The sequence below is a fragment of the Schistocerca nitens genome, chromosome 4 (assembly GCF_023898315.1).
Source record: "Schistocerca nitens isolate TAMUIC-IGC-003100 chromosome 4, iqSchNite1.1, whole genome shotgun sequence".
NCBI classification, from domain to species: domain Eukaryota; kingdom Metazoa; phylum Arthropoda; class Insecta; order Orthoptera; family Acrididae; genus Schistocerca; species Schistocerca nitens.
This window is the reverse complement of record NC_064617.1, coordinates 779,580,193-779,607,453: the sequence shown is the minus strand read 5'-3', so window position 1 is coordinate 779,607,453 and position 27,261 is coordinate 779,580,193. Positions and strand designations below refer to the sequence as shown.

Below are 27,261 nucleotides of genomic sequence, written 5' to 3'. Positions count from 1 at the left end.
GGGTGACAATCTGAGCAGTTCTCTTAGGTTGTTCGCAGATGATGCTGTAATTTACCGTCTGGTAAGGTCATCCGAAGACCAGTATCAGTTGCAAAGCGATTTAGAAAAGATTGCTGTATGGTGTGGCAGGTGGCAGTTGACGCTAAATGACGAAAAGTGTGAGGTGATCCACATGAGTTCCAAAAGAAATCAGTTGGAATTCGATTACTCAATAAATAGTACAATTCTCAAGGCTGTCAATTCAACTAAGTACCTGGGTGTTAAAATTACGAACAACTTCAGTTGGAAAGACCACATAGATAATATTGTGGGGAAGGCAAGCCAAAGGTTGCATTTCATTGGCAGGACACTTAGAAGATGCAACAAGTCCACTAAAGAGGCAGCTTACACTACACTCGTTCGTCCTCTGTTAGAATATTGCTGCGCGGTGTGGGATCCTTACCAGGTGGGATTGACGGAGGACATCGAAAGGGTGCAAAAAAGGGCAGCTCGTTTTGTATTATCACGTAATAGGGGAGAGAGTGTGGCAGATATGATATGCGATTTGGGATGGAAGTCATTAAAGCAAAGACGTTTTTCGTCACGGCGAGATCTATTTACGAAATTTCAGTCACCGACTTTCTCTTCCAAATGCTAAAATAATTTGTTGAGCCCAACCTACATAGGTAGGAATGATCATCAAAATAAAATAAGAGAAATCAGAGCTCGAACAGAAAGGTTTAGGTGTTCGTTTTTCCCGTGCGCTGTTAGGGAGTGGAATGGTAGGGAGATAGTAGGATTGTGGTTCGATGAACCCTCTGCCAGCACTTAAATGTGAATTGCAGAGTAATCATGTAGATGTAGATGAAATAATGATTTCAATGATACAACTTATTCAATACAGCTGCAGTGAAACCCTTATTGTATGTTTTCATGTGCTTCAGACTTAAAAAACGCAAAATTGAGGAAAATGCAGAATCGAGGAAAATGTTAAAACCCCCAAAATATGAGCAAAAACACATGCAATTGGCATGTACTTTGAAGCGCCAAAGAAACTGGTATAGGCATGCGTGTTCAAATACAGAGATATGTAAACAGGCAGAATATGGCACTGTGGTCAGCAAAGCCAACAGGTACCTGGTGCAGTTGTCAGATCAGTGACTGCTGCTACAATGGCAGATTATCAAAATTTAAGTGTGTTTGAACTTGGTGTTATAGTCAGCACACAAGCAAAGGGACACAGCATCTCTGAGGTAGCAATGAAATGGGGATTTTCCCCTATGACCATTTCACAAGTGTACCATGAATATCAGGCACCTGGTAAAACATCAAATCTCCATCATCACTGTGGTCTGAAAAGGATTCTGCAAGAACAGGACCAACAATGACTGAAGAGAATCTTTCAAAACATGACAGAAGTGCAACACTTCTACAAATTGCCACAGATTTCATTTCTGAGCCATAATTTGTGGCAGTAGTGTATTTGGAAATGGCTCAATAACCTCGTTCATCATTAGCAGAAGTGATAGTCTTTCCAGTTACATACCCAACAGTATTAATAGTGGCAAAACCCACTGTTTTCTAACAAGTCTGTTGTATGACATAAAATTCTGAAATTTCTTTTTTATTTATTTGTTTACGCTTCAAGTTCCGTAGGACCAAATTGAGGAGCAAATCTCCAAGGTCATGAAACATGTCAGTACATGAATTTACAACATAAAAGTAATAACAGATAAAAATAAATGTTCATGAACCTGAAAAAAGTCCAAAAGTTTAAGTAAACGCTATCAGCAATAGAATAAGAATCAGCTTAATTTTCCAAGGAACTCCTCGACAGAATAGGAGTGACCCATGAGGAAACTCTTCAGCTTTGATTTGAAAGTGCGTGGATTACTGCTAAGATTTTTGAATTCGAGTGGCAGCTTATTGAAAATGGATGCAGCGGTATACTGCACACCTTTTTGCACAAGAGTTAAGGAAGTCCGATCCAAATACAGGTTTGATTTCTGCCACGTATTAACCGAGTGAAAGCTGCTTATTCTGGGAATAAACTAATATTGGTAACAAGAAACGACAACAAGGAATATACATATTGAGAGGCCAATGTCAAAATACCCAGACTCGTGAACAGAGGTCGACAAGAGGTACGTGAACTAACACCACTTATTGCCCAAACCACCCGTTTCTGAGCCAAAAAGTTTTAGAATGGGAAGAGTTACCCCAAAATATAATACCATACGACATAAGTGAATGAAAATAAGCAAAGTAGACTAATTTTTGTGTCGAAGTATCACTCACTTTTGAAACCGTTCGAATAGTTAAACTGGCTGTATTAAATCTTTGAACAAGATACTGAATGTGGGCTTTCCACGACAGCTTACTATTTATCTGAACACCTAGAAATTTGAACTGTTCAGTTTCACTAATCATATGCCCGTTCTGTGAAATTAAAACGTCAGGTTTTGTTGAATTGTGTGTTATAAACTGTAAAAACTGAGTCTTACTGTGATTTAATGTTAGTTAAAGCCATGAACTGAGATCATATGCTGCACTATTTGAAACTGAGTCAATGTTGCACACAACATCCTTTACTGCCAAGCTAGTATCATCAGAAAACAAATATTTTAGAGTTAACCTTAATAATAGAGGGCATATCATTTATATAAATAAGGAACAGGAGTGGCCCCAACACTAATCCCTGGGATACCCCCCACTTGACAGTACCCCACTCAGATCCCACGTCACAGCCGTTATCAACATTGTGAATAATGACCTTTTGCTGCCTGTTGCTAAAGCAAGAGGTGAACCAATTGTGAGCTACTCCCCATATTCCATAATGGTCCAACTTCTGGAGCAATATTTTGTGATCAACACAAATAAAAAATATGCCAAGTGTTCGAAACTTTTTGCTTAGCCCATCCTGTACCTCACAGAGAAAAGAGAATATATATAAAATGATCAATTATCCTTACATACACAGCCTTTTCAATAACTTTTGAAAACACTGATGGCATAGAAATAGATCTAAAATTATCTACATTGTCCCTTTCTCCCTTTTTATAAAGCAGCTTTACTACTGAGTACTTTAATCACTCAGGGAATTGGCCATTCCTAAAGGAAAAATTACAAATATGGCTAAATACAGGGCTAACATGTGCAGCACAGTACTTTAATATTCTGCTAGACACTCCATCATAACCATGAGAGTCCTTAGTCTTCAGTGATTTAATTATTGACTCAATCTCCCTCTTGTCTGTATCACAGAGGAGTATTTCAGACGTCAATCTCGGAAAGGCATTTGCCAAGAAAGTTATGATTTCCTTTAGAAACTAAATTTTTATTTAATTCACCAGCAATGTTCAGAAAATGATTGTTAAATACTGTACATATATCTAATTTATCAGTAACAGAAATATTTTTACTACAAACTGACTTATCATCGACCTTGTGCTACTGACCAGACACTTCCTTCACAACTGACCATATGATTTTAATTTTATCCTGTGAATTAGCTATTCTGTTTGCATACCACATACTCTTTGCCTTCCTAATAAAATTTGTAAGCACCTTACAATTTTGTTTGTAATGGGCTACTGTAGCTTGATTGTGACTACTTCTAACATTTTGATATAATTCCCGCTTTGTTCTACATGATATCCTTATCTTACTAGTCAGCCACCCGGGCTGTCCATTACTGCTAGTACGCCATTTAGAATGTTCTAATGGAAAGCAACTCTCAAAGAGCATGAGAAATGTGTTACGGAAAGCATTGTATTTATCATCTATATAATCAGCACTATAAACATCCTGCCACTCTTGTTTCTTAACAAGTTTTAAAAAACTCTCTATTGCTGTTGGATTAACTTTCCTACATAGTTTATAATTAAATATGACTTTTGTTTGAGTACAAAAGCCTTTTAGTGTTAAAATTTGTGCATCATGGTCTGAAAGGCCATTCACGCTTTCACTTACAGAATGCCCATCTAGTAATGAAGAATGAATAAAAATATTGTCTATGACTGTGCTACTGTTCACCTGCACCCTAGTTTGAAAAAACACAGTTTGCATCGGGTCACGTGAATTTAGGAGATCTACCAACATCCTTTTTCTTGCACAATCATATACAAAATTAATATTGAAGTCAACACATATAACTACTTTCTGGTACTTCCTACAAAGTGAATCAAGAACCCTCTCTAGCTTGAGCAAAAATGCTCTGAAGTCGGAGTTAGGGGACCTATAAACAACAACAATTAGAAGTTTATTATCACTAAATTCAACTAACGCTGCACAACTTTCAAATATCTGTTCAGAGCAGTGTTGTGATATGTCTATTGACTCAAATGGAATACTGTTTTCTACGTGCAGAGCCACTCCCCCACCCCGCAAGGAACTTCTTGAGAAACAGCTAGCTAATCTGTAGCCTGGTAAAGGAAGCCTCTGAATTATTTTTTTATCGATTTGTGATTTGGTTGTGTCATTTGACTTCGAGTGTTAGTAAAATTTCTACCTGGGAGGAGAAGAATGAGATTCTCGCACTGACTTTGATTTATAGCTTCTGTGGCTGTTTATACTTTATAATCCTGTACTTAAGTAATTTCTAATGTTGTGTAGGCTAAGGTCTGTAAACTTAGTACATAGTGAGCTAAACTAAGTGGTGATCTCATTTTCATGTGTTATAGCTCATTTTACATGTGTTATTTGGTGTGGTAGCTGGGCTGGCTGTTGGGTGACGTAAGAAGTTGCCTGGCAATAAGAGCTCACTACCCAGAAATGGCAGACATTGCCTTGATTCTGACCAAGCATATTCTTCAAGACTCAGTATTTCAGTTGAAAAGGTTGATGGATATTCTCGCTGAATACAGTATATCAGATATACATACAAAAACACAAGACTTAATTTAAGTGGCACAAGAAAAGGTGACTGCTTGGCCCCTTCATCACATATTGACTTGGTCCAGAACACTTCACGTCAACTATCACATTTTTCCATTGCTGCCGCAACCTAGCAGTAGTTGTATCAAAATTGCACGGTGTAGCTAAACGTTGCAAGTTGTGTTGGCAGTGCCGATTGTGGATTATGTCAGTATTTCCTCTTTCACATCTCCCCTCTCCACAACAGTCTAAAACATCCTCTTAACTCCACCTACTCTCATAAGTTTTTTACTCACGTCAAATGGTACAAAGTCAAGTGAAGCACTGAGTAAGAATGTAGAATTGAGGCAAGCCTTACTAGAAAGAAATGTAAAATCGGGGAACTTTTAGCATTGTTCTTATGGGTTTTTCACAGGGGCTATGAGTTTATCGTGTAGTATCATGAGAAGTATAAAATCAAAGAGCTTAAAATCAATGTTCCACTCTTATCACTAACTTTGTATGTACAACCATGTTCTATTTAAAATTTTTAGTGAAGTACATTGTATTACATAATTCGTGTAATGCCCTTAAATCTTCTGGTGTGGTTGTCTTTCCTTATTGGCAAAAGCCTTTATCACATTATTTCTGGACTTTGTAACATACCTATAGTGCCTATGATGAAGTTTCCACTCTGCTACGGAGTGTGTGTTCATGCAAAACTTACTGTCAGATTGAATCTGTGTGCCAAACCAAGATTCAAACTCAGGACCTTTGCCTTTTGCAGGCAAGTGTTCTGCCGACTGGTTGAGCACTTTCTCACAACAGACAAAGGTACTGAGTTTCATACCTACAGAGACTGATCACTCCACATCTGAGTTTCATACTTGTCACAGAGAAATCTATGAAAAGGGGCAGAATACATTGGCAATCTTCAGTTCCATTAATCACAGGAACAAGATGAAGAGTTTATGCCAAGTCACAAAAATTGCATTGGCAGCAATAAAAAGTTGTTCAGTAACATAAATTATCAGTCTAATCTGCTGATTAGTTTTGTTTGTGTGGGTTTTTTAAGTAATGTTGCGTTATTTCATTCAGACAAACAAATTGGTAGTCTACCTATGATAAAATTCTTTGTTTTGAATGATTTATCACCAATAAAAATTTGTCCAAAGCTGAACAAGTCTCTTCCTCCATTTCAAACAGTTAAAGATAGGTAGCAGAGTTCAAAGATAGCTCTTACTCCCTTAAAGTTGATCCTTTTGAAGAACTACACCCATATATGAAAACATAAAAAAATACAGAGCATGTCATTTATACAGTTAATTTCTCATCAGTGTTTGGATGTTTGTAGAAAGATTCCATATTATTTCATGTGCTGCATTTTTACTGTGGGTAAGGTTATGAACTTCACTCAGGAAATGAAGCAGCAGTCCAACTAGTGACTCAGTTGCTAGTAAAGTGTTTACTGAATTATAAGTGGGACAGATAATTTTGCAATTGGTAAAACCATGCAGTCTTCCTGATTAAGAAGATGAAAAGCTATTGGAGAAGTGATGTGGATAGAAAAAGAAGGAAAAAATCCTTATTTTGCAGTACAAAGTGCTTGCCCACAAAGATGCTTCTGCAATAAGAAAAATTTTAAAAATTCTAGTGTGATTTCTGGATACATGTAAAGAAAGTTATGGCTAGAAAATCTTGTGTGTGCAGTGAAGAGATCTGGCTGGCTTGGCAGTTATTATAATGTCTTTTAGAACCACCAAATCTATTCACTACAAAAATTTTAGACATGGAGCAGCCAACTTAGTATCCTTGTAGTTTGAAAATCTATTTAACTGTGTTATTGTTTGTAGAAACTGTTACTGTTACTGAGTAGCAGAACTTCTGAAATTTTAGCAGTGTCCGATGTCATTTAATAATATAATTAACCTGTTGGTGCTTCAAGGAACATTTATTGTTGCTGAGGTAGCAGAAACCAATTGTATTTATTTTAGTCAGAGAAAAAATTAACATTTTTTATCTTTGTGTTAGCATCTGCAGAAAACTGCTTTCCTGCCCTGTTTATGCCGCGGAACTCTGTATTAAGGCAAACATAAATTGTTGAAATTCCCTGACTTCTGAGCTCTGTAACGTCGTCAGAAAATACTAAAGGAAATGTTAAGATGTAGTATTGCATTTAATTTTGAATGTCTGTATGAGGGTTAGTAATGAAGTTTGTTTTTATATTAAAAAAGTAGCCATGTTATTTGTTTCTAGACAAGAAAGAAAAAGTGTGTATTAAGTTATATCTTAAGTTAGATTTTCAAAAAGTTCTCAGTCTTTTCCACACCACTGGTAAGGAAATAGTTCGTTCATGTGTTGTTTACCATTATTGATTTTTCAGTGTAAATTAGTTTTTTATTGCAGATCTAATGCACTACATACATGGTTGCTATGTTCTGACAACTACAGATTTGGCATTTGAGATAGTAATACATAATAATCTCATTGGGGAAGCAATCTATTTCTGCTCTGTCTTCACACCATACTACAATGTACAAGAAGGCTGTATCTTTAAAATTACTAATGGTTGCCTCAATTTGCTTCGTCCACATGGCTATTTAGTATCTATTCAAATAGCTAATAGCTTCAAAATTCAAGCATTGTTTGATTCTGGACCTTCATGTGACTGTTGTAATATTTTGGCTGTGGTGTGTGCTCATGACATAGCTATTTGTAAGAATTGTCTATGGTAGTAAATTTGTGGAAATATATTTTAGAGTTTGAAGTCTGACATTCACTTTCTACTTTTTCAGTATACAGATCTGATGACCCAAGAGCAGCCAGAATCCGGAAGGACTAGTTCATATACTGAGGCACTTCAGATTCAGTGTAGATAAAGTTTCTAATGATTAAATCGGATATACAAATTTTTTGTTACTCAATGTGTTTCTTTTGTAAATGATTTCCTCTCTGTGGAACAACTTAGCTCCAAATAATATTTAACAACAGATAACTGTAATGACATTAACACTGTTATAGCACAAAAAGCAACAACCTTTTCTGTAAATAGTAATATTTAGGCTACAGTTTTGTAGCAGTTTATTGGAGACTTCCCCACAAATGTTGTTTATTGAAGAAAATATTATTCCACTGCTAATAAAAGCATGTAAAAAAAATAGATGTAGTTCTGGAATTTACCTACCATTAAAAATTTAAGTTAAAAATTATAGCATTCCACACATATTTTACTATTTAAAATTCTATCACACGAAGTAACAGCAAAGGAAAGAAACAATTTTCCATTCCAGCATTTGAGTTTGTAACATCTCCGTTTTTATCCCGACCTGATCTGATCGAATAGCAGCCCAATATTTATTATTAACATGTCCGTGAACCTAATGGGGCTGGTAATCGGAATTGGCTGCTACGGAAGTTGTTACTTTCCAGTTCGTCCTGTTCAGTACTATAATACTGAATGTATGGTAATAAGGAACACCAACACAGTTTTACTAATTACGAACTTACATTTTTCTCAAAACACAAAAAGGAGACAGCCACTGCCTTCGTCATATATAATTACGGCTAATCTCAGCACAGGCTTTCTTCATTTGCCATTATCGTCACACGGTAATCCATCACTGCATCCAACACTGCAATCCAAGGTTAGGCCAGCGCGGTAGACGCGAAACTAAATATCGGCACTAGTAACGTCACTGATCACTTTTATAAAGATACTTCATCACTTTCCAGGTATTTATTTATTATTTGGAGGTCTAACCAAGGCGATGGTGACACCTTTCTCGGTTTAAAAACCTGTATTCCAATAATGGCCTCCACACACACACCATTCCCGCCAACCACTCTGGCGCATCTCGACACTTGCTCTCGCAAAACGTCGCAATCGATTGTTCACCCTATCGACCTGTGTCTAGTGCAAAGTTATAGTAAGGGCCTACGGACCCCTTACAGTTGAAAATTTTCTTCTGTGAAGCAGTTAGATTTGGTTGGATATTGCTGTATGTTATTTGATGGTAAGATTGTCTTTGAAATCTTTAAACTTGTCTGTTTAGCATGAAGACTGTGAAGATTTGTTTTAACTGATGTTGCCATTATTTCAATGTCAAAATTTGTGTCGTGGAATGTTTTCAACAGAAGGAAAGGGAGCTGTACAGTAGGTCTCTTGAAGAATGGTTTTTTAATTTGTAACTGTAAAGCAAAAGTGACTTGCACACAAAGCTGTGTAACTTCATAAAGGCATAGAGGGTTTGGGACCATTGGGTTGCAAGCATATCGTTCACATAAATTACACTTCAGAACTACTACAAATCTACCAGATTATAGGTGTGCTAAATTGTTGTTTGAGATATATTTCTGGTCTTTGTAAGAGTTAAATCTACAAGTTAGAAATCAAGTACACAATATACTGTTTCATTTTAGTATATATGAAACATGAACTGAGTTTGACGTGCAGTTGCATATAATCTGAGCAACTTAAAATTCACTGTTGTTGTTGTTGTTGTGGACTTCAGTCCTGAGACTGTGGTTTGATGCAGCTCTCCATGCTTCTATATCCTGCGCAAGCTTCGTCATCTCCCAGTACCTACTGCAACCTACATCCCTCTGAATCTGCTTAGTGTATTCATCTCTTGGTCTCCCTCTACAATTTTTACCTTCCACGCTGCCCTCCAATACTAAATTGGTGATCCCTTGATGCCTCAGAACATGTCCTACCAACCGATCCCTTCTTCTAGTCAAGTTGTCCCACAAACTCCTCTTCTCCCCAAAACTATTCAATACCTCCTCATTAGTTATGTGATCTACCCATCTAATCTTCAGCATTCTTCTGTAGCACCACATCTCGAAAGCTTCTATTCTTATTCTTATCTTGTCCAAACTATTTATCGTCCATGTTTCACTTCCATACATGGCTACACTCCATACAAATACTTTCAGAAATTACTTCCTGACACTAAAATCTATACTCGATGTTAACAAATTTCTCTTCTTTAGAAACGCTTTCCATGCCGTTGCCGGTCTACATTTTATATCCTCTCTACTTCAACCATCATCAGTTATTTTGCTCCCCAAGTAGCAAAACTCCTTTACTAGTAAGTGTCTCATTTCCTAATCTAATTCCCTCAGCATCACCCGACTTAATTCGACTACATTCCATTATCCTCGTTTTGCTTTTGTTGATGTTCATGTTCATCTTATATCCTCCTTTCAAGACACTATGCATTCCATTCAACTGCTCTTCCAAGTCCTTTGCTGTCTCTGACAGAATTACAGTGTCATCGGCATTTATACTCCGCAAGCCACCCAACGGTGTGTGGCGGAGGGCACTTTACGTGCCACCGTCATTACCTCCCTTTTCTGTTCCAGTCGCGTATGGTTGGAAGAACGACTGTCTGAAAGCCTCCGTGCACGCTCAAATCTCTCTAATTTTACATTCGTGATCTCCTCGGGAGGTATAAGTAGGGGGAAGCAATATATTCGATACCTCATCCAGAAACGCACCCTCTCGAAACCTGGCGAGCAAGCTACACCGCGATGCAGAGTGCCTCTCTTGCAGAGTCTGCCACTTGAGTTTGCTAAACATCTCCGTAACGCTATCACAGTTTCCAAATAACCCTGTGACAAAACGCGCCGCTCTTCTTTGGATCTTCTCTATCTCCTCCGTCAACCCGATCTGGTACGGATCCCACACTGTTGAGCAATACTCAAGTATAGGTTGAACGAGTGTTTTGTAAGCCACCTCCTTTGTTGATGGACTACAATTTCTAAGGACTCTCCCAATGAATCTCAACCTGGTACCCGCCTTACCAACAATTAATTTTATATGATCATTCCACTTCAAATCGTTCCGCACGCATACTCCCAGATATTTTACAGAAGTAACTGCTACCAGTGTTTGTTCCGCTATCATATAATCATACAATAAAGGATCCTTCTTTCTATGTATTCGCAATACATTACATTTGTCTATGTTAAGGGTCACTTGCCACTCCCTGCACCAAGTGCCTATCCACTGCATATCTTCCTGCATTTCGCTACAATTTTCTAATGCTGCAAATTCTCTGTATACTACAGCATCATCCGCGAAATGCCTCATGGAACTTCCGACACTATCTACTAGGTCATTTATATATATTGTGAAAAGCAATGGTCCCATAACACTCCCCTGTGGCACGCCAGAGGTTACTTTAACGTCTGTAGACGTCTCTCCATTGAGAACAACATGCTGTGTTCTGTTTCCTAAAAACTCTTCAATCCAGCCACACAGCTGGTCTGATATTCCGTAGGCTCTTACTTTGTTTATCAGGCGACAGTGCGGAACTGTATCGAACGCCTTCCGGAAGTCAAGGAAAATAGCATCTACCTGGGAGCCTGTATCTAATATTTTCTGGGTCTCATGAACAAATAACGCGAGTTGGGTCTCTCACGATCGCTGTTTCCGGAATCCATGTTGATTCCTACATAGTAGATTCTGGGTTTCCAAAAACGACATGATACTTGAGCAAAAAACATGTTCTAAAATTCTACAACAGATCGACGTCAGAGATAGAGGTCTATAGTGTTGCACATCTGCTCGACGACCCTTCTTGAAGACTGGGACTACCTGTGCTCTTTTCCAATCATTTGGAACCTTCCGTTCCTCTAGAGACTTGCGGTACACGGCTGTCAGAAGGGGGCCAAGTTCTTTTGCGTACTCTGTGTAGAAACGAATTGGTACCCCGTCAGGTCCAGTGGACTTTCCTCTGTTGAGTGATTCCAGTTGCTTTTCTATTCCTTGGACACTTATTTCGATGTCAGCCATTTTTTCGTTTGTGCGAGTATTTAGAGAAGGAACTGCAGTGCGGTCTTCCTCTGTGAAACAGCTTTGGAAAAAGGTGTTTAGTATTTCAGCTTTACGCGTGTCATCCTCTGTTTCAATGCCATCATCATCCCGGAGTGTCTGGATATGCTGTTTCGAGCCACTTACTGATTTAACGTAAGACCAGAACTTCCTAGGATTTTCTGTTAAGTCGGTACATAGAATTTTACTTTCGAATTCACTGAACACTTCACGCATAGCCCTCCTTACGCTAACTTTGACATCATTTAGGTTCTGTTTATCTGAGAGGTTTTGGCTGCGTTTAAACTTGGATTGAAGCTCTCTTTGCTTTCGCAGTAGCTTCCTAACTTTGTTGTTGAACCACGGTGGGTTTTTCCTGTCCCTCACAGTTTTACTTGGCACGTACCTGTCTAAAACGCATTTTACAATTGCCTTAAACTTTTTCCATAAACACTCAACATTGTCAGTGTCGGATCAGAAATTTTCGTTTTGATCTGTTAGGTAGTCTGAAATCTGCCTTCTATTACACTTGCTAAACAGTTAAACCTTCCTCCCTTTTTTTATATTCCTATTAACTTCCATATTCAGGGATGCTGCAACGGCCTTACGATCACTGATTCCCTGTTCTGCACTTAGAGTCGAAAAGTTCGGGTCTGTTTATCAGTAGGTCCAAGATGTTATCTCCACGAGTCGGTTCTCTGTTTAATTGCTCGAGGTAATTTTCGGATAGTGCACTCAGAATGATGTCACTCGATGCTCTGTCCCTACCACCCATCCTAAACATCTGAGTGTCCCAATCTATATCTGGTAAATTGAAATCTCCACCTAAGACTATAATATGCTGAGAAAATTTATGTGCAATGTATTCCAAATTTTCTCTCAGTTGTTCTGCAACTAATGCTGCTGAGTCGGGAGGTCGGTAAAAGGAGCCAATTATTAACCTAGCTCGGTTGTTGAGTGTAACCTCCACCCATAATATTTCACAGGAACTATCCACTTCTACTACACTACAGGATAAACTACTACTAACAGCGACAAACACGCCACCACCGGTTGCATGCAATCTATCCTTTCTAAACACCGTCTGTGCCATTGTAAAAATTTCAGCTGAATTTATCTCTGGCTTCAGCCAGCTTTCTGTACCTATAATGATTTCAGCTTAGGTGCTTTCTATCAGCGCTTGAAGTTCCGGTACTTTACCAATGCAGCTTCGACAGTTTACAATTACAATACCGATTGCTGCTTGGTCCCCGCATGTCCTGACTTTGCCCCGCACCCTTTGAGGCTGTTGCCCTTTCTGTACTTGCCCGAGACCATCTAACCTAAAAAAACCACCCAGTCCACGCCACACAACCCCTGCTACACGTGTAGCCGCTTGCTGCGTGTAGTGGACTCCTGACCTATCCAGCGGAACCCGAAACCCGACCACCCTATGGCGCAAGTCGAGGAATCTGCAGCCCACACGGTCGCAGAACCGTCTCAGCCTCTGATTCAGACCCTCCACTGGGCTCTGTACCAAAGGTCCGCAATCAGTGCTGTCGACGATGCTGCAGATGGTGAGCTCTGCTTTCATTCCCGCTAGCGAGACTGGCAGTCTTCGCCAAATCAGATAGCCGCCGGAAGCCAGAGAGGATTTCCTCCGATCCATAGCGACACACATCATTGGTGCCGACATGAGTGACCACCTGCAGATGGGTGCACCCTGTACCCTTCATGGCATCCAGAAGGACCCTTTCCACATCTGGAATGACTCCCCCCGGTATGCACACGGAGTGCACATTGGTTTTCTTCCCCTCTCTTGCTGCCATATCCCTAAGGGGCCCCATTACGTGCCTGACGTTGGAGCTCCCAACTATCAGTAAGCCCACCCTCTGCGACTGCCCGGATCTTGCAGACTGAGGGGCAACCTCTGGAACAGGACAAGCAGCCATCTCCGGCTGAGCATCAGTATCAGCTGGAGACAGAGCCTGAAACCGGTTCGTCAGACAAACTGGAGAGGCCTTCCGTTCAGCCCTCCGGAATGTCTTTCGCCCCCTGCCACACCTCGAGATGACCTCCCACTCTACCACAGGTGAGGGATCAGCCTCAATGTGGGCAGTATCCCAGGCAGCCACAGTCGTAGTCCGAGCGGGGGATGCGTGGGACGAGCTGGCCGTCCCCGACAAACCCCCATCCGGACCCCCACAGTGATGCCCATTGGCAACAGCCTCAAGCTGTGTGACCGAAGCCAACACTGCCTGAAGCTGGGAGCGAAGGGATGCCAACTCAGCCTGCATCCAAACACAGCAGTTGCAGTCCCTATCCATGCTAAAAACTGTTGTGCAAAGAACGTCTGAACTAATCTACAGAGAGCACAAACAAATCGACACAAAATTTAAACGGTTATTAAAATACAAGATTGCCTAGTAAATGCAGTAATGCTGCTACTTGCTAAGATGGTAGAGTTTTGTCAGGACTTGCTCTCCCAAGGCTTAGAGGATATTTTAGTGATGGTGTTGTGGGAAAGCAATGCAGTGTTATGTGGAATTTCCGTCTAGCTTACCACATAGTGTTGCCAGTGAGAGGAGTGCAATGGGTCTTTACGGTTTCTCGCCGTACCCCAGTAAAAGTTGCGAGTGACTGACATTAGCTGGAAGATTTAATTTTTTCATATAATTGAAGGGGAATTTAATTTTTTCATATAATTGAAGGGGAAATATTTTCTTAAATTAGCAGATCTGCATATTAGTGTACATTGTTGTAATGCAAACCTCTTTTGCCACAGAAGTTTGAAAGATATGTGTTTCACTTTGCGGTTGCAGCATTGCTCTAATACTATTAAATTAGAGATTATCATATGCTACAGACACAGTACTTCACTGGAGGTTCTTGGCATATATTAAGAATATTTCTTGATTGCTCAGATATTAAAAGCAACTTGCATTTGTGTTCATTGGAGGTCAGATCCATATAATCTTGTTGACTGGGAGGGGGGAGCCGTGTGCTGAATTATCTGGAAGGTAATTTGCCTAGGATTGTGGTCACTGTGAATCTGATGCTCATTGTCAGTTGTTGGCAGATAGATACCACAACATGTCTGTGTTTAGAAACAGTTCCAGTTCTATGGCTTTATCTGTTAAAAAGATGATGTATTCATATGAATGACAAAATTCCTTCCCAAGAAGAACATGACATCCTCTTGTTCCTTATTGATGCCAACAATCAAACTGTAGTCTAATGGATGCGATAGTGGTCACCATAAAAAAGTATTAGTTACTGGTTTTCTGTAACTACCGTATTTACTCGAATCTAAGCCGCACTTTTTTTCCAGTTTTTGTAATCCAAAAAACCGCCTGCGGCTTAGAATAGAGTGCAAAGCAAGAGGAAGTTCTGAAAAATGTTGGTAGGTGCCGCCACAACTAACTTCTGCCGTCGAATATATGTAGTGCTACACAGGCATGCTTTGCAGGCACAAAGATAAATACTGGCACCAAAACCTCAGCTTTAGTAAATAATTTTTTAAAAAAAAAAGGTGGAAGACGCTTTTTTCTCCGCTCCGAGTTTTGCCCACTGCATTTTCATACATTATCCAACGAAATAAATACAAATTCCGTATTGTTCATCTTCGAATGTAGCAGAATTTCAATATACTACGAAAATCCGACTGGCAAGATTGTTTGGGATGTTTGTCAATATGGCCAACTCTACGTTCTGAGACTTAAACATTAAACAGACTCACCCATAGGCGAGTGGCTGGAGGCTCAAAGTTGGGGAGGGAGGGGGGGGGGGGTGACAAGGGGCAACAGTGACTGTTATATATAATGGCAAACAGCGTCGAGGAAGGAGGGAGAGGGGGGACAGCTGTGTGCGGAAGGATAGTAATCCATTGGGTTAGGTTGGTATAGTAGTGCTGGCAGGGGATGAGAGAATGGGAGAGAGACCAGAAGACACAGGGGAGTCCAAGGTGGATAGAAAACTGCAGTCACAGTGCAATATTTATAAAATGTAATAAAAGTAGAAAAATATATAGTAATCATAATACACTTATAGAAAAGTAAAAAAATGCATTACACTTCTGTAAAACAGAGTAGTTGCACCTTAGTAGGAAAAAGCACCCAATGAAAGCCACTTCGGTGTTACATAGCATAAATAGATTAGTGTATGTGTACAAATTGTCTCAATCACAGTAGATACAAGTCTTATTTATTACAGGAATGTTACCTAAGCACAGGGAGATGGTAGAGATTCCAGCATTTTCAGTTATCCTTGACATGACTTAGAGGCTATTTATATAAAACTTGTTGCGTGTTTAGGTTGTGGACGTAAGAATAATAGTGAGCTGAAGAGGTAGAAAGCATAGTACTAGAAGTAGTTATTTTGGGGGGGGGAGGGGGGGGGGAAGATAGGGGGTTGCAAAAAAGAATAGGTGCGGAGTAGGAAAGGCAGGGAGCAAAGGGGGTGCTGGTAGGGGGAGGGGGGGGGGGGGATAAATGGGACTAGAGAATAAGGGACTGCAACTGCACCACAACAGTGCAGCATCCAAGCATACATAAGTAACACAGTACATGAAAAAAAGTACGTAACAGCTGGGATATGCCCACAAAAATTTAACAATATACAGGGTGATTCAAAAAGAATACCACAACTTTAGGAATTTAAAACTCTGCAACGACAAAAGGCAGAGCTAAGTACTATCTGTCGGCGAATTAAGGGAGCTATAAAGTTTCATTTAGTTGTACATTTGTTCACTTGAGGCGCTGTTGACTAGGCGTCAGCGTCAGTTGATGCTAAGATGGCGACCGCTCAACAGAAAGCTTTTTGTGTTATTGAGTACGGCAAAAGTGAATCGACGACAGTTGTTCAGCGTGCATTTCGAACGAAGTATGGTGTTAAACCTCCTGATAGGTGGTGTATTAAACGTTGGTATAAACAGTTTACAGAGAATGGGTGTTTGTGCAAAGGGAAAAGTTCTGGACGGCTGAGAACGAGTGATGAAAATGTAGCACGCATCCAGCAAGCATTTGTTCACAGCCCAGGAAAATCGACTCGCAGAGCTAGCAGAGAGCTGCAAATTCCACAATCAACTGTATGGAGAGTCCTACGAAAAAGGTTAGTTATGAAACCTGAACGTCAACCACCCGAGGCGATGGACCGGCCGTCAGGCAGCCCGTGACAGAGCACTTCATCACTGGCCTCCAAGAGGCCCTGATCTTACCCCCTGCGATTTTTTCTTATGGGGGTATGTTAAGGATATGGTGTTTCGGCCGCCTCTCCCAGCCACCATTGATGATTTGAAACGAGAAATAACAGCAGCTATCCGAACTGTTACGCCTGATATGCTACAGAGAGTGTGGAACGAGTTGGAGTATCGGGTTGATATTGCTCGTGTGTCTGGAGGGGGCCATATTGAACATCTCTGAACTTCTGTTTGAGTGAAAAAACAACCTTTTTAAATACTCTTTGTAATGATGTATAACAGAAGGTTATATTATGTTTCTTTCATTAAATACACATTTTTAAAGTTGTGGTATTCTTTTTGAATCACCCTGTATTATAAATTCCATAGTCTGGAATAATAAAAGAAATTATTCAGGTAGTGAAGGGAGACGAAAATTTAATAGTCATGGGTGACTGGAATTCGAGAGTAGAAAAGGGAGAGAAGGAAACATAGTGGGTGAATATGGATTGGGGGAGAGAAATGAAAGAGGAAGCCATCTGGTAGAATTTTGCACAGAGCATAACTTAATCATAGCTAACACTTGGTTCAAGAATCATAAAAGAAGGTTGTATACATGGAAGAATCCTGGAGATACTAAAAGGTATCAGATAGATTATATAATGGTAAGACAGAGATTTAGGAACCAGGTTTTAAATTGTAAGACATTTCCAGGGGCAGATGTGGACTCTGACCACAATCTACTGGTTATGAACTGTAGATTAAAACTGAAGAAACTGCAAAAAGGTGGGAATTTAAGGAGATGGGACCTGGATAAACTAACTAAACCAGAGGTTGTACTGAGTTTCAGGGCGAGCATAAGGGAACAATTGTCACGAAGGGGGGAAAGAAATACAGTAGAAGAAGAATGGGTAGCTCTGAGGGATGAAGTAGTGAAGGCAGCAGAGGATCAAGTAGGTAAAAAGACGAGGGCTAGTAGAAATCCTTGGGTAACAGAAGAAATATTGAATTTAATTGATGAAAGGAGAAAAGATAAAAATGCAGTAAATGAAGCAGGCAAAGAGGAATACAAACGTCTCAAAAATGAGATCGACAGGAAGTGCAAAATGGCTAAGCAGGGATGGCTAGAGGACAAATGTAAGGCTGTAGAGGCTTATCTCACTAGGGGTAAGAAAGATACTGCCTACAGGAAAATTAAAGAGACCTTTGGAGAAAAGAGAGCCACTTGTATAAATAGCAAGAGCTCTGATGGAAACCCAGTTCTAAGCAAAGAAGGGAAAGCAGAAAGGTCGAAGGAGTATATAGAGGGTCTATACAAGGGCAATGTACTTGAAAACAATATTATGGAAATGGAAGAGGATGTAGATGAAGATGAAATGGGAGATACGATACTGCGTAAAGAGTTTGACAGAGTACTGAAAGACCTGAGTCGAAACAAGGCCCCGGGAGTAGACAACATTCCATTGGAACTACTGATGGCCTTGGGAGACCCAGTCTTGACAAAACTCTACCATCTGGTGAGCAAGATGTATGAGACAGGCGAAATACCCTCAGACTTCAAGAAGAATATAATAATTCCAATCCCAAAGAAAGCAGGTGTTGACAGATGTGAAAATTACCAAACTATCAGTTTAATAAGTCACAGCTGCAAAATACTAATGCGAATTCTTTACAGACGAATGGAAAAACTAGTAGAAGACGACCTCGGGGAAGATCAGTTTGGATTCCGTAGAAATATTGGAACACTTGAGGCAATACTGACCTTACGACTTATCTTAGAAGAAAGATTAAGGAAAGGCAAACCTACGTTTCTAGCATTTGTAGACTTTGAGAAAGCTTTTGATAATGTTGACTGGAATACTCTCTTTCATATTCTGAAGGTGGCAGGGGTAAAATTCAGGGAGCGAAAGGCTATTTACAATTTGTACAGAAACAAGATGGCAGTTAGAAGAGTCGAGGGGCATGAAAGCGAAGCAGTAGTTGGAAAGGGAACAGGGTTGTAGCCTACCCCGATGTTGTTCAATCTGTATATTGAGCAAGCAGTAAAGGAAACAAAAGAAAAATTCTGAGTAGGAATTAAAATCGATGGAGAAGTAATAAAAACTTTGAGCTTCGTCGATGACATTGTAATTCTGTCAGAGACAGCAAAGGACTTGGAAGAGCAGTTGAACGGAATGGACAGAGTCTTGAAAGGAGGATATAAGATGAACATCAACAAAAGCAAAACGAGGATAATGGAATGTAGTTGAATTAAGTCGGGTCATGCTGAGGGAATTAGATTAGGAAATGAGACTAATCTTAACTGATGATGGTTGAAGTAGAGAAGATATAAAATGTAGACTGGCAATGGCAAGGAAAGCGTTTCTGAAGAAGAGAAATTTGTTAACATCGAGTATAGATTTAAGTGTCAGGAAGTCGCTTGTGAAAGTATTTGTATGGAGTGTAGCCATGTATGGAAGTGAAACATGGACGATAAATTGTTTGGACAAGAAGATAATAGAAGCTTTCGAAATGTGGTGCTACAGAAGAATGCTGAAGATTAGATGGGTAGATCACATAACTAAGAGGAGGTATTGAATAGAATTGGGGAGAAGAGGAGTTTGTGGCACAACTTGACAAGAAGAAGGGATTGGTTGGTAGGACACGTTCTGAGGCATCAAGGGATCACAAATTTAGCATTGGAGGGCAGCGTGGAGGGTAAAAATCGTAGAGGGAGTCCAAGAGATGAATACATTAAGCAGATTCAGAAGGATGTAGGTTGCAGTAAGTACTGGGAGATGAAGAAGCTTGCACAGGATAGAGTAGCATGGAGAGCTGCATCAAACCAGTCTCAGGACTGAAGACGACAACAACAACAACAACAACAACAACGAGTCTGGAATAATTAGTAGGTAATATATTAGTAGGTGTATATCTGTTGTTGTTGTTGTTGTTGTTTTGGTGGTGGTCTTAAGTCCAGAGACTGGTATGATGGAGCTCTCCATGTTACTCTATCCTGTGCAAGCTTCTTCATGTCCCAGTACCTACTGCAACCTACATCCTTCTGAATCTGTTTAATGTATTCATCTCTTGGTCTCCCTCTACAATTTTCACCCTCCACACTGCCCTCCAGTACTAAATTGGTGATCCCTTAATGCCTCAGAATATTGCCCCACCAACCGATCCCTTCTTCTAGTCAATTTTGTGTCGCAAATTTCTCTTCTCTCCAATTCTGTTGAATACCTCCTCATTAATTATGTGATCTACCCATCTAATCTTAAGCATTCTTCTGTAGCACCATATTTCGAAAGCTTCTATTCTCTTCTTGTCCAAACTATTTATCGTCCACGTTACACTTCCATACATGGCTACACTCCATACAAATACTTTCAGAATGACTTCCTGACACTTAAACCTATACTCGATGTTAACAAATTTCTCTTCTCCAGAAACGCTTTCCTTGCCATTGCCAGTCTACATTTTATATCCTCTCTACTTCGACCATCATCAGTTATTTTGCTCCCCAAATAGCAAAACTCATTTACTACTTTAAGCGTCTCATTTCCTAATCTAATTCCCACAGCATCACTTGATTTAATTCGACTACATTCCATTACCCTCGCTTTGCTTTTGTTGATGTTCATCTTATATCCTCCTTTCACGACACTGTCCATTCCGTTCAACTGCTCTTCCAAGCCCTTTGCTGTCTCGGACAGAATTACAATGTCATCAACGAAGCTCAAAGTTTTTATTACTTCTCCATCAATTTTAATTCCTACTCAGAATGTTTCTTTTGTTTCCTTTACTGCTTGCTCAATATACAGATTGAATAACATCGGGGGTAGGCTACAACTCTGTTCCCTTTCCAACTACTGCTTCGCTTTCATGCCCCTCGACTCTTCTAACTGCCATCTTGTTTCTGTACAAATTGTAAATAGCCTTTCGCTCCCTGTATTTTACCCCTGCCACCTTCAGAATTTGAAAGAGAGTATTCCAGTCAACATTGTCAAAAGCTTTCTCTTAGTCTACAAATGCTAGAAACTTAGGAGGTTTGCCTTTCCTTACTCTATTTTCTAAGATAAGTCGTAGGGTCAGTATTGCCTCACATGTTCCAATATTTCTACGGAATCCAAACTGATCTTCCCCGAGGTCGTCTTCTACCAGTTTTTTCCATTAGTCTGTAAAGAATTCGTGTTAGTATTTTGCAGCCATGGCTTATTAAACTGATAATTCGGTAATTTTCACATCTGTCAACACCTGCTTTCTTTGGGATTGGAATTATTATGTTCTTCTCAAGTCTGAGGGTATTTCGCCTGTGGCATACATTGTGCTCACTAGATGTCACCCATGACTATTAAATTTTCATCTCCCTTGAGATATGTGATATGTGGTTCATTCATCTCATTACATACAATTTTCAAATCATTTGATTTGATGTACAGGAGACATGTCAAGGTTTACAAAAGAAACTTTTTTCACTTTTTTAATAGAAATACAAAAGTTTACATTATATTTTACATTTCTAAGTGTCAGCTACACATGTACATAAAATAATACATGTAATACAATCCCTGTGTTCAGATTGTGAAGCTGTCCTCAATGATTTCATCAACAGAATAACAACACTTTTCCACCAGAAGAGTAAAGAGCAATCTTTTCAGTGAACCAATCTCCATTTTAAATATATTACTGCCTTTTATTTTATTGAAAATTTTTAACCCCATATACTCTGGCGTTTGGGCATATAGTTTTAAACGATGTGTTGGAAGTTTGAAGTTATCTCTGTGGCGAGTGCTGTAGTTGTGGTCAAAACGGAAAGTGTCTAGTGTATGTTGATTCCTACATAGCAACACCACCATCTCATATATGTAAAGTGAGGGGATAGATAGTATTTTTAAATTTTTTAACAGTGGTCGACAGTATTCCCATTTTTTTTTGCAACACACATGTTTCTAATTACTTTCTTTTGTGATACTAGGAGCCTAGTGACATTTGCTGAATTTCCCCAGAAGATTATGCCATAACGAATAACTGACTCAAAGTAGCAGTGATAAACTATCTTTCTGGTATCCATGTTTGTGGCACCTGACAAAATACACATTGCAAATGCTAAGTTGTTCAGTTTATTTGCTAAGTAATCTGTGTGTACCTTCCAATTTAAATTTTTGTCAAGATTTAGGCCTAAGAACTTCACGTGGTTTGCTTCTGTGATATCCTGATCATTGCAAGTTATCCTTATTTCACTCCTCTCTACTGATTTAGCTTCAGATTGCATCATTTTGGTTTTAGTTACATTTGGTTTTAGTCCATTTTGATAGAACCAAGATTCAAGTTTTTCTAAAGTATTTTTGGCTTTTTCTGGAATATTTTCATATACCTCATTTTCAATTAGAACGGATGTATCATCAGCAAATAAGATTGAATAAACATCAATAGCAAGTGGTAGGTCATTTACGTAAAAAAGAAACAGATAGGGACCCAATATCAAACCTTGTGGGACTCCTTGGGGAACTGTTTTCCACTCTGATGAATAATTGGTTCCATTTGAAGTTAAAATTACTCGTTGTTTCCTATGTGACAGGTAAGAGCTAAACCATTTTAAAGCAGTGTCTCTGATTCCATACATCTGTAATTTGTGGAGGAGTATTGCATGGTTCACTGAATCAAAAGCTTTAGTCAGATCACAGAATATACCTGTGACCTTTCTACCTTTATCTAACGTGGAGCATATTTTTTGGATAAACTCATTTATAGCATTCACAGTGCTTTTACCCTGTTGGAGTCTGAACTGGTTTTTAAAAATTATATCATTTACAGTAAGAAAGTTATTAATTTGTTTTGCTGAAATCTTTTCAAACAATTTAGAGAAGACCGGCAAGAGAGAGATAGGGCGGTAATTCCCCATATCTTCTGTCAATTCTTTCCTGAATAGAGGTTTGATCTCACCATATTTCAATACCTCTGGAAAGCATCCCTGTTCAAAAGATTGATTTATAATAATTGACAGTGGTTGGGAAATAATATCGTACACATACTTGATTACAGATGTTGTTATTTCATCCCACCCATGTGAGGTTTTGTTTTTTAGAGACAGTATTTCCTTTTCCACATCCCTTTGGGTGATTTTTTCAAATTGTTTAAAAGATGTGTTCTGGCTGTTTTCCAAATTTGTGATGCCCTGATAGAATGTCATATCCACATCCGATCTTACTACATTTAGGAAGAATTCATTGAAACAACTTGACATCTGAACAGGGTTTACTATAATTTCATTTTCATGTCTAATTTTCAAAATCTCATGAATTTTTACTTTGGCTCCTAGTTCAGACTGAACAACTGACCACACTGCTTTTGTCTTATTTCTGTGTTCTCGTATGAATTTATTATTTGCCATTTTTTTAGCTGCCACTACAACTTTCCTAAATTCAGCTTTATACTGTTTGACATAAATAACAAAATCCGGATTTCTGTTTGATTTTAACTCATTGTGGAGCTCTCTCTTTCTGGCACTAGAGATTTTTATTCCTGTTGTAATCCATTTGAGTTTACCATTAACTTTCTTTTGCTTATATCTGCAAGGAAATGATTCATTAAATACCTCTAAGAAACAATTTAAGAATTTGTCATAGTTTATCGAGCTTGAACTATTGTAGTCTACAGGCCAGCTTATTATACATAATTTACTGCGGAATAAATCCATTTTACTTTTATTGAGATCCATTTTTATACACACTTCTGGAGGCTTTAGGTTATTTGCTTTTGGGAGCCCTTCACTCTCTTAATAATCTCATCATACATTTCATCAATCTCTTCGTCATCTGCGGAGCTAGTTGACATATAAACTTGTACTACTGTGGTAAGCATGGGTTTCATATCTGTATTGGCCACAGTAATGCGTTCACTATGCTGTTTGTAGTAGCTTACCCGCATTCCTATTTTCCTATTCATTATTACACCTACTCCTGCATTACCACTATTTAATTTTGTATTTCGAACTCTGTATTCACCTGACCGGATGTATTTTCCTCCTGCCACTGAACTTCACTAATTCCCACTATATCTAACTTTAACCTATCCATGTCCCTTTTTAAATTTTCTGACCTACCTGCCTGATTAAAGGATCTGACATTCCACGCTCTGATCTGTAGAATGCCAGTTTTCTTCCTCCTGATAACAACGTCCTCCTGAGTAGTTCCCGTGCAGAGATCTGAATGGGGGACTATTTTACCTCCGGTATATTTTACCCAAGAGGATGCCATAATCATTTAACCATACAGGAAAGCTGCATGCCCTCGGGAAAAATTACGGCCGTAGTTTCCCCTTGTTTTCAGCCATTTCGGTTAGTGTTACAAGGCCAGATCAGTCAATCATCCAGACTGTTGCCCTGCAATTACTGAAAAGGCTGCTTCCCCCTCTTCAGGAACCACACGTTTGTCTGGCCTCTCAACAGATACCCCTCCACTGTGGTTGCACCTACGGTACGGCTATCTGTATCGCTGAGGCACACAAGCCTGTCCACCAAGGTCCATGGTTCATGGGGGGGAGGTGTGTGTGTCTCTAGCCATTAATATATATATATATATATATATACAAATGTCCTTGTTGGGGCTTTACATGTGATGTTTGTTCTGTACGCTGGTGAAGTTTTGAGCCATTCTGGCTCATGGCAGAGCCGTAGTACAGTGTCAAAATGGTGTCTACTTAAGACTCGTGTTACAAGCAGTGTGCTGTTATTGAATTCTTGTGTGCAGAAAAAGAAACCATGCTGAACATCCATAAACGTTTGTGTGCAGTGTATGGCGATGCTGCTGTTGATAAGAGTACAGTTGGGAAATGGGCAAAGAAATTTACAGCCTCAGGAAATGCAGAAACAGAACTCCACGATCAGTCATGCTCGGGATGTGCCTCAGGAAATTCAGAAACAGAGCTCCATGATCAGTCATGCTTGGTATGTCCTGTCTCAGCCACTGCTCCAGACATGCTGAATCGTGTGGATGTCATTATTCGTGCCTACCGGCGCATCGCAACTCGACAATTAGCTGTACAGTTGTCGGTCAGCATTGGTACTGCATCTGCACTGATAGAGACTCTCGGATATTTAAAGAGGTGCTCACGATAGGTTCCACAAATGCTCACAGTGGACCACAAGATTCAAGGAAAGGCCATTTCATCTGAATTGTTGGAGCTTAAAGATTCTCTACGGGGAACAGACTGTGAAGATGATGAGAGTGTCAGTCGTGCAGTGAAAACATGGTTACGCCTACAGGACAAGAGCTTTTACCAGCAGGAAATACATACTCTCCCAGAATGTTGACATACAGCCATAGAATGTGTTGGAGACTACGTAGAAAAATAGAATATGGACAAGACATGTTGATGTATATTGTCACCAAATTCTGACTCTTTAACAGTAAATATGTCCTGAGGAAAAAAAAAGTGGCACATTACTTATTGAATGACCCTCTTAATTCTGGTTTAACTCAGTAGTAATACATCAGTATGCATGTACATCGTATCATGTTAGTGATGAACATAAAAACATTAAACATTGTAGATGTTATGTGACTTAAAGATGATTTAATGTTCATGTTGCTGTTCTTAATACTTTCGTCACACCTACCAATTTGGGAAAATTATGGGTAACATAGGATTAAAATGCCTCATACTGTTTCTTATTGTAACAAATAGCATAACAGTTAAATATTATGGGTATGGTGCAAGTCAACAGGCACAGTATATTAGAAACATATTACACCCCAGCATTGGCTGTGAGTAAAAGAATTATTTGTATTTGGGATTTTGAGATGAAGAATTTTAGTAGAACATTTCTTTCTTTTTTATACTGCATGCATTCACATCAATATGTTACAATGTAGTCACCATGTGAGCACCTGAGATATATTTCAAAAATAGGGTATGTATGGTAACTGTTATATTCATGCTGAAACATATATATGCATTGTAACTATATGACATGGGTTAATAGAGCCTTAATGACAAACCCCTCTGAAAGTACTGTACTTTAACACAACAGTATATACCAGTAAATAATGTTCATCATAACTTATTAACAATAGATGTGCACAGGGGTAACACAAAGAAGTTTGCTAGATGATGAAAAATGCCAGAAGCTCTACTGGCTACAATCAACGTTAACAGCCATTATATAATTCAATTGTGTACAGCAGTTCCAGGATCTCCCCCCCCCCCCCCCCCTCAATGGACTGTACATAGAATATTCATTTGAAGGCATTGCCAAAAAGTTGGGGAAAAAAAGGAAAGCCAGCAGTAATTTAATTACTAGCAGTAAGAGTCAGACTTACATTAACAACTAAAATACAGAGAATTAGAGAATATTTTATTTTATAAAAGCATTCACCAAATACATTAGGGTAAAAAGCCTTACCTACACATACTTGTGCTAAGAATGCACAATATGAAGTATTAGTAACATCAGGATGATATATATATATATATATATATATATATATATATATATATATATATATATATATATATATATATTTGACACCAGTAAAATCCAACCATCATTATTAGCAGACGAATTTGACAAAACAAGTGCACAAAATTGGGAACAACTCAAACACAAGATTATCAAAACAGCTCAAGATCAAATTCCTTTACGAAAACACAAGAAACATGCTTGGTGGAATGAAAACTGTGATCATGCAATCAAAGCCAGACAAGAGGCATTTAAAGCATGGAATAGCAACAAGACAGAAGACACATATGATACATTCATGGCAACTAAAAAAGACACTTCAAAACTAATTATACAAACAAAAAGACAATATGAGAATAGTCAACTCTTAGAAATTGAAGAAGATTTTCAGAAATACAATACCAGAAATTTTTATAAAACTTTTAAAACCAAAATAAAGGGGTACCAAACCCAGAATCTTTGATTCAAGAAGGAAAATGGACAGTTGGCTCTTAACAACCAAGAAAATTGCAAAGAACTTTCTAAATATTTTAAGAATCTTCTAAATTGCCCCGAGCCCACAGAAAGATTTCCACCAAAAATTCCCCAACAATGCAATCCAGTTTCACTTGCACCAAATGAAGAGGAAATCATTAAAGAAATTCATAGGTTGAAAAACAACAAAGCATCTGGTGAAGATGGAATTGTTGCAGAACTTTTAAAGGCAGCTGGTCCAAAAACCGTTAAAGAAATTACTTCAATCATGCAAAACATTTGGCAAACTGAAAAAATTCCTGATGAATGGAAAACCGCCTTGATTCACCCACTTCATAAGAAGGGAGACAAAACTGATGTTAATAATTACAGAGGAATTTCTCTTCTTCCAGTCACATACAAAATCCTCTCTCAATGTCTTCTGAACCGAGCACAACAACAACTTGAATGGAAAATTGGCGAATATCAAGCAGGTTTCAGGCCAAATAGATCTTGCCCAGAACAGATTTTAGTCCTCAAACTAATTCTCAGACATCAAAA

General features: G+C 39.0%; 1 protein-coding gene across 2 annotated transcripts in view; it reads left to right on the top strand.

Annotated features, from left to right (window-relative positions):
- Positions 1–7,752, top strand: part of LOC126253149 (uncharacterized) — a 49,059-nt gene extending 41,307 nt beyond the window's left edge. For both annotated transcript variants that reach the window (XM_049954294.1, XM_049954293.1), the window contains exon 3: positions 7,629–7,752. In XM_049954294.1, the coding sequence (XP_049810251.1) occupies positions 7,629–7,675 (47 nt within the window). In that variant the 3' untranslated portion in view covers positions 7,676–7,752. The remainder of the gene's footprint in view (positions 1–7,628) is intronic.
- The last annotated feature ends 19,509 nt before the right edge of the window (positions 7,753–27,261 follow it).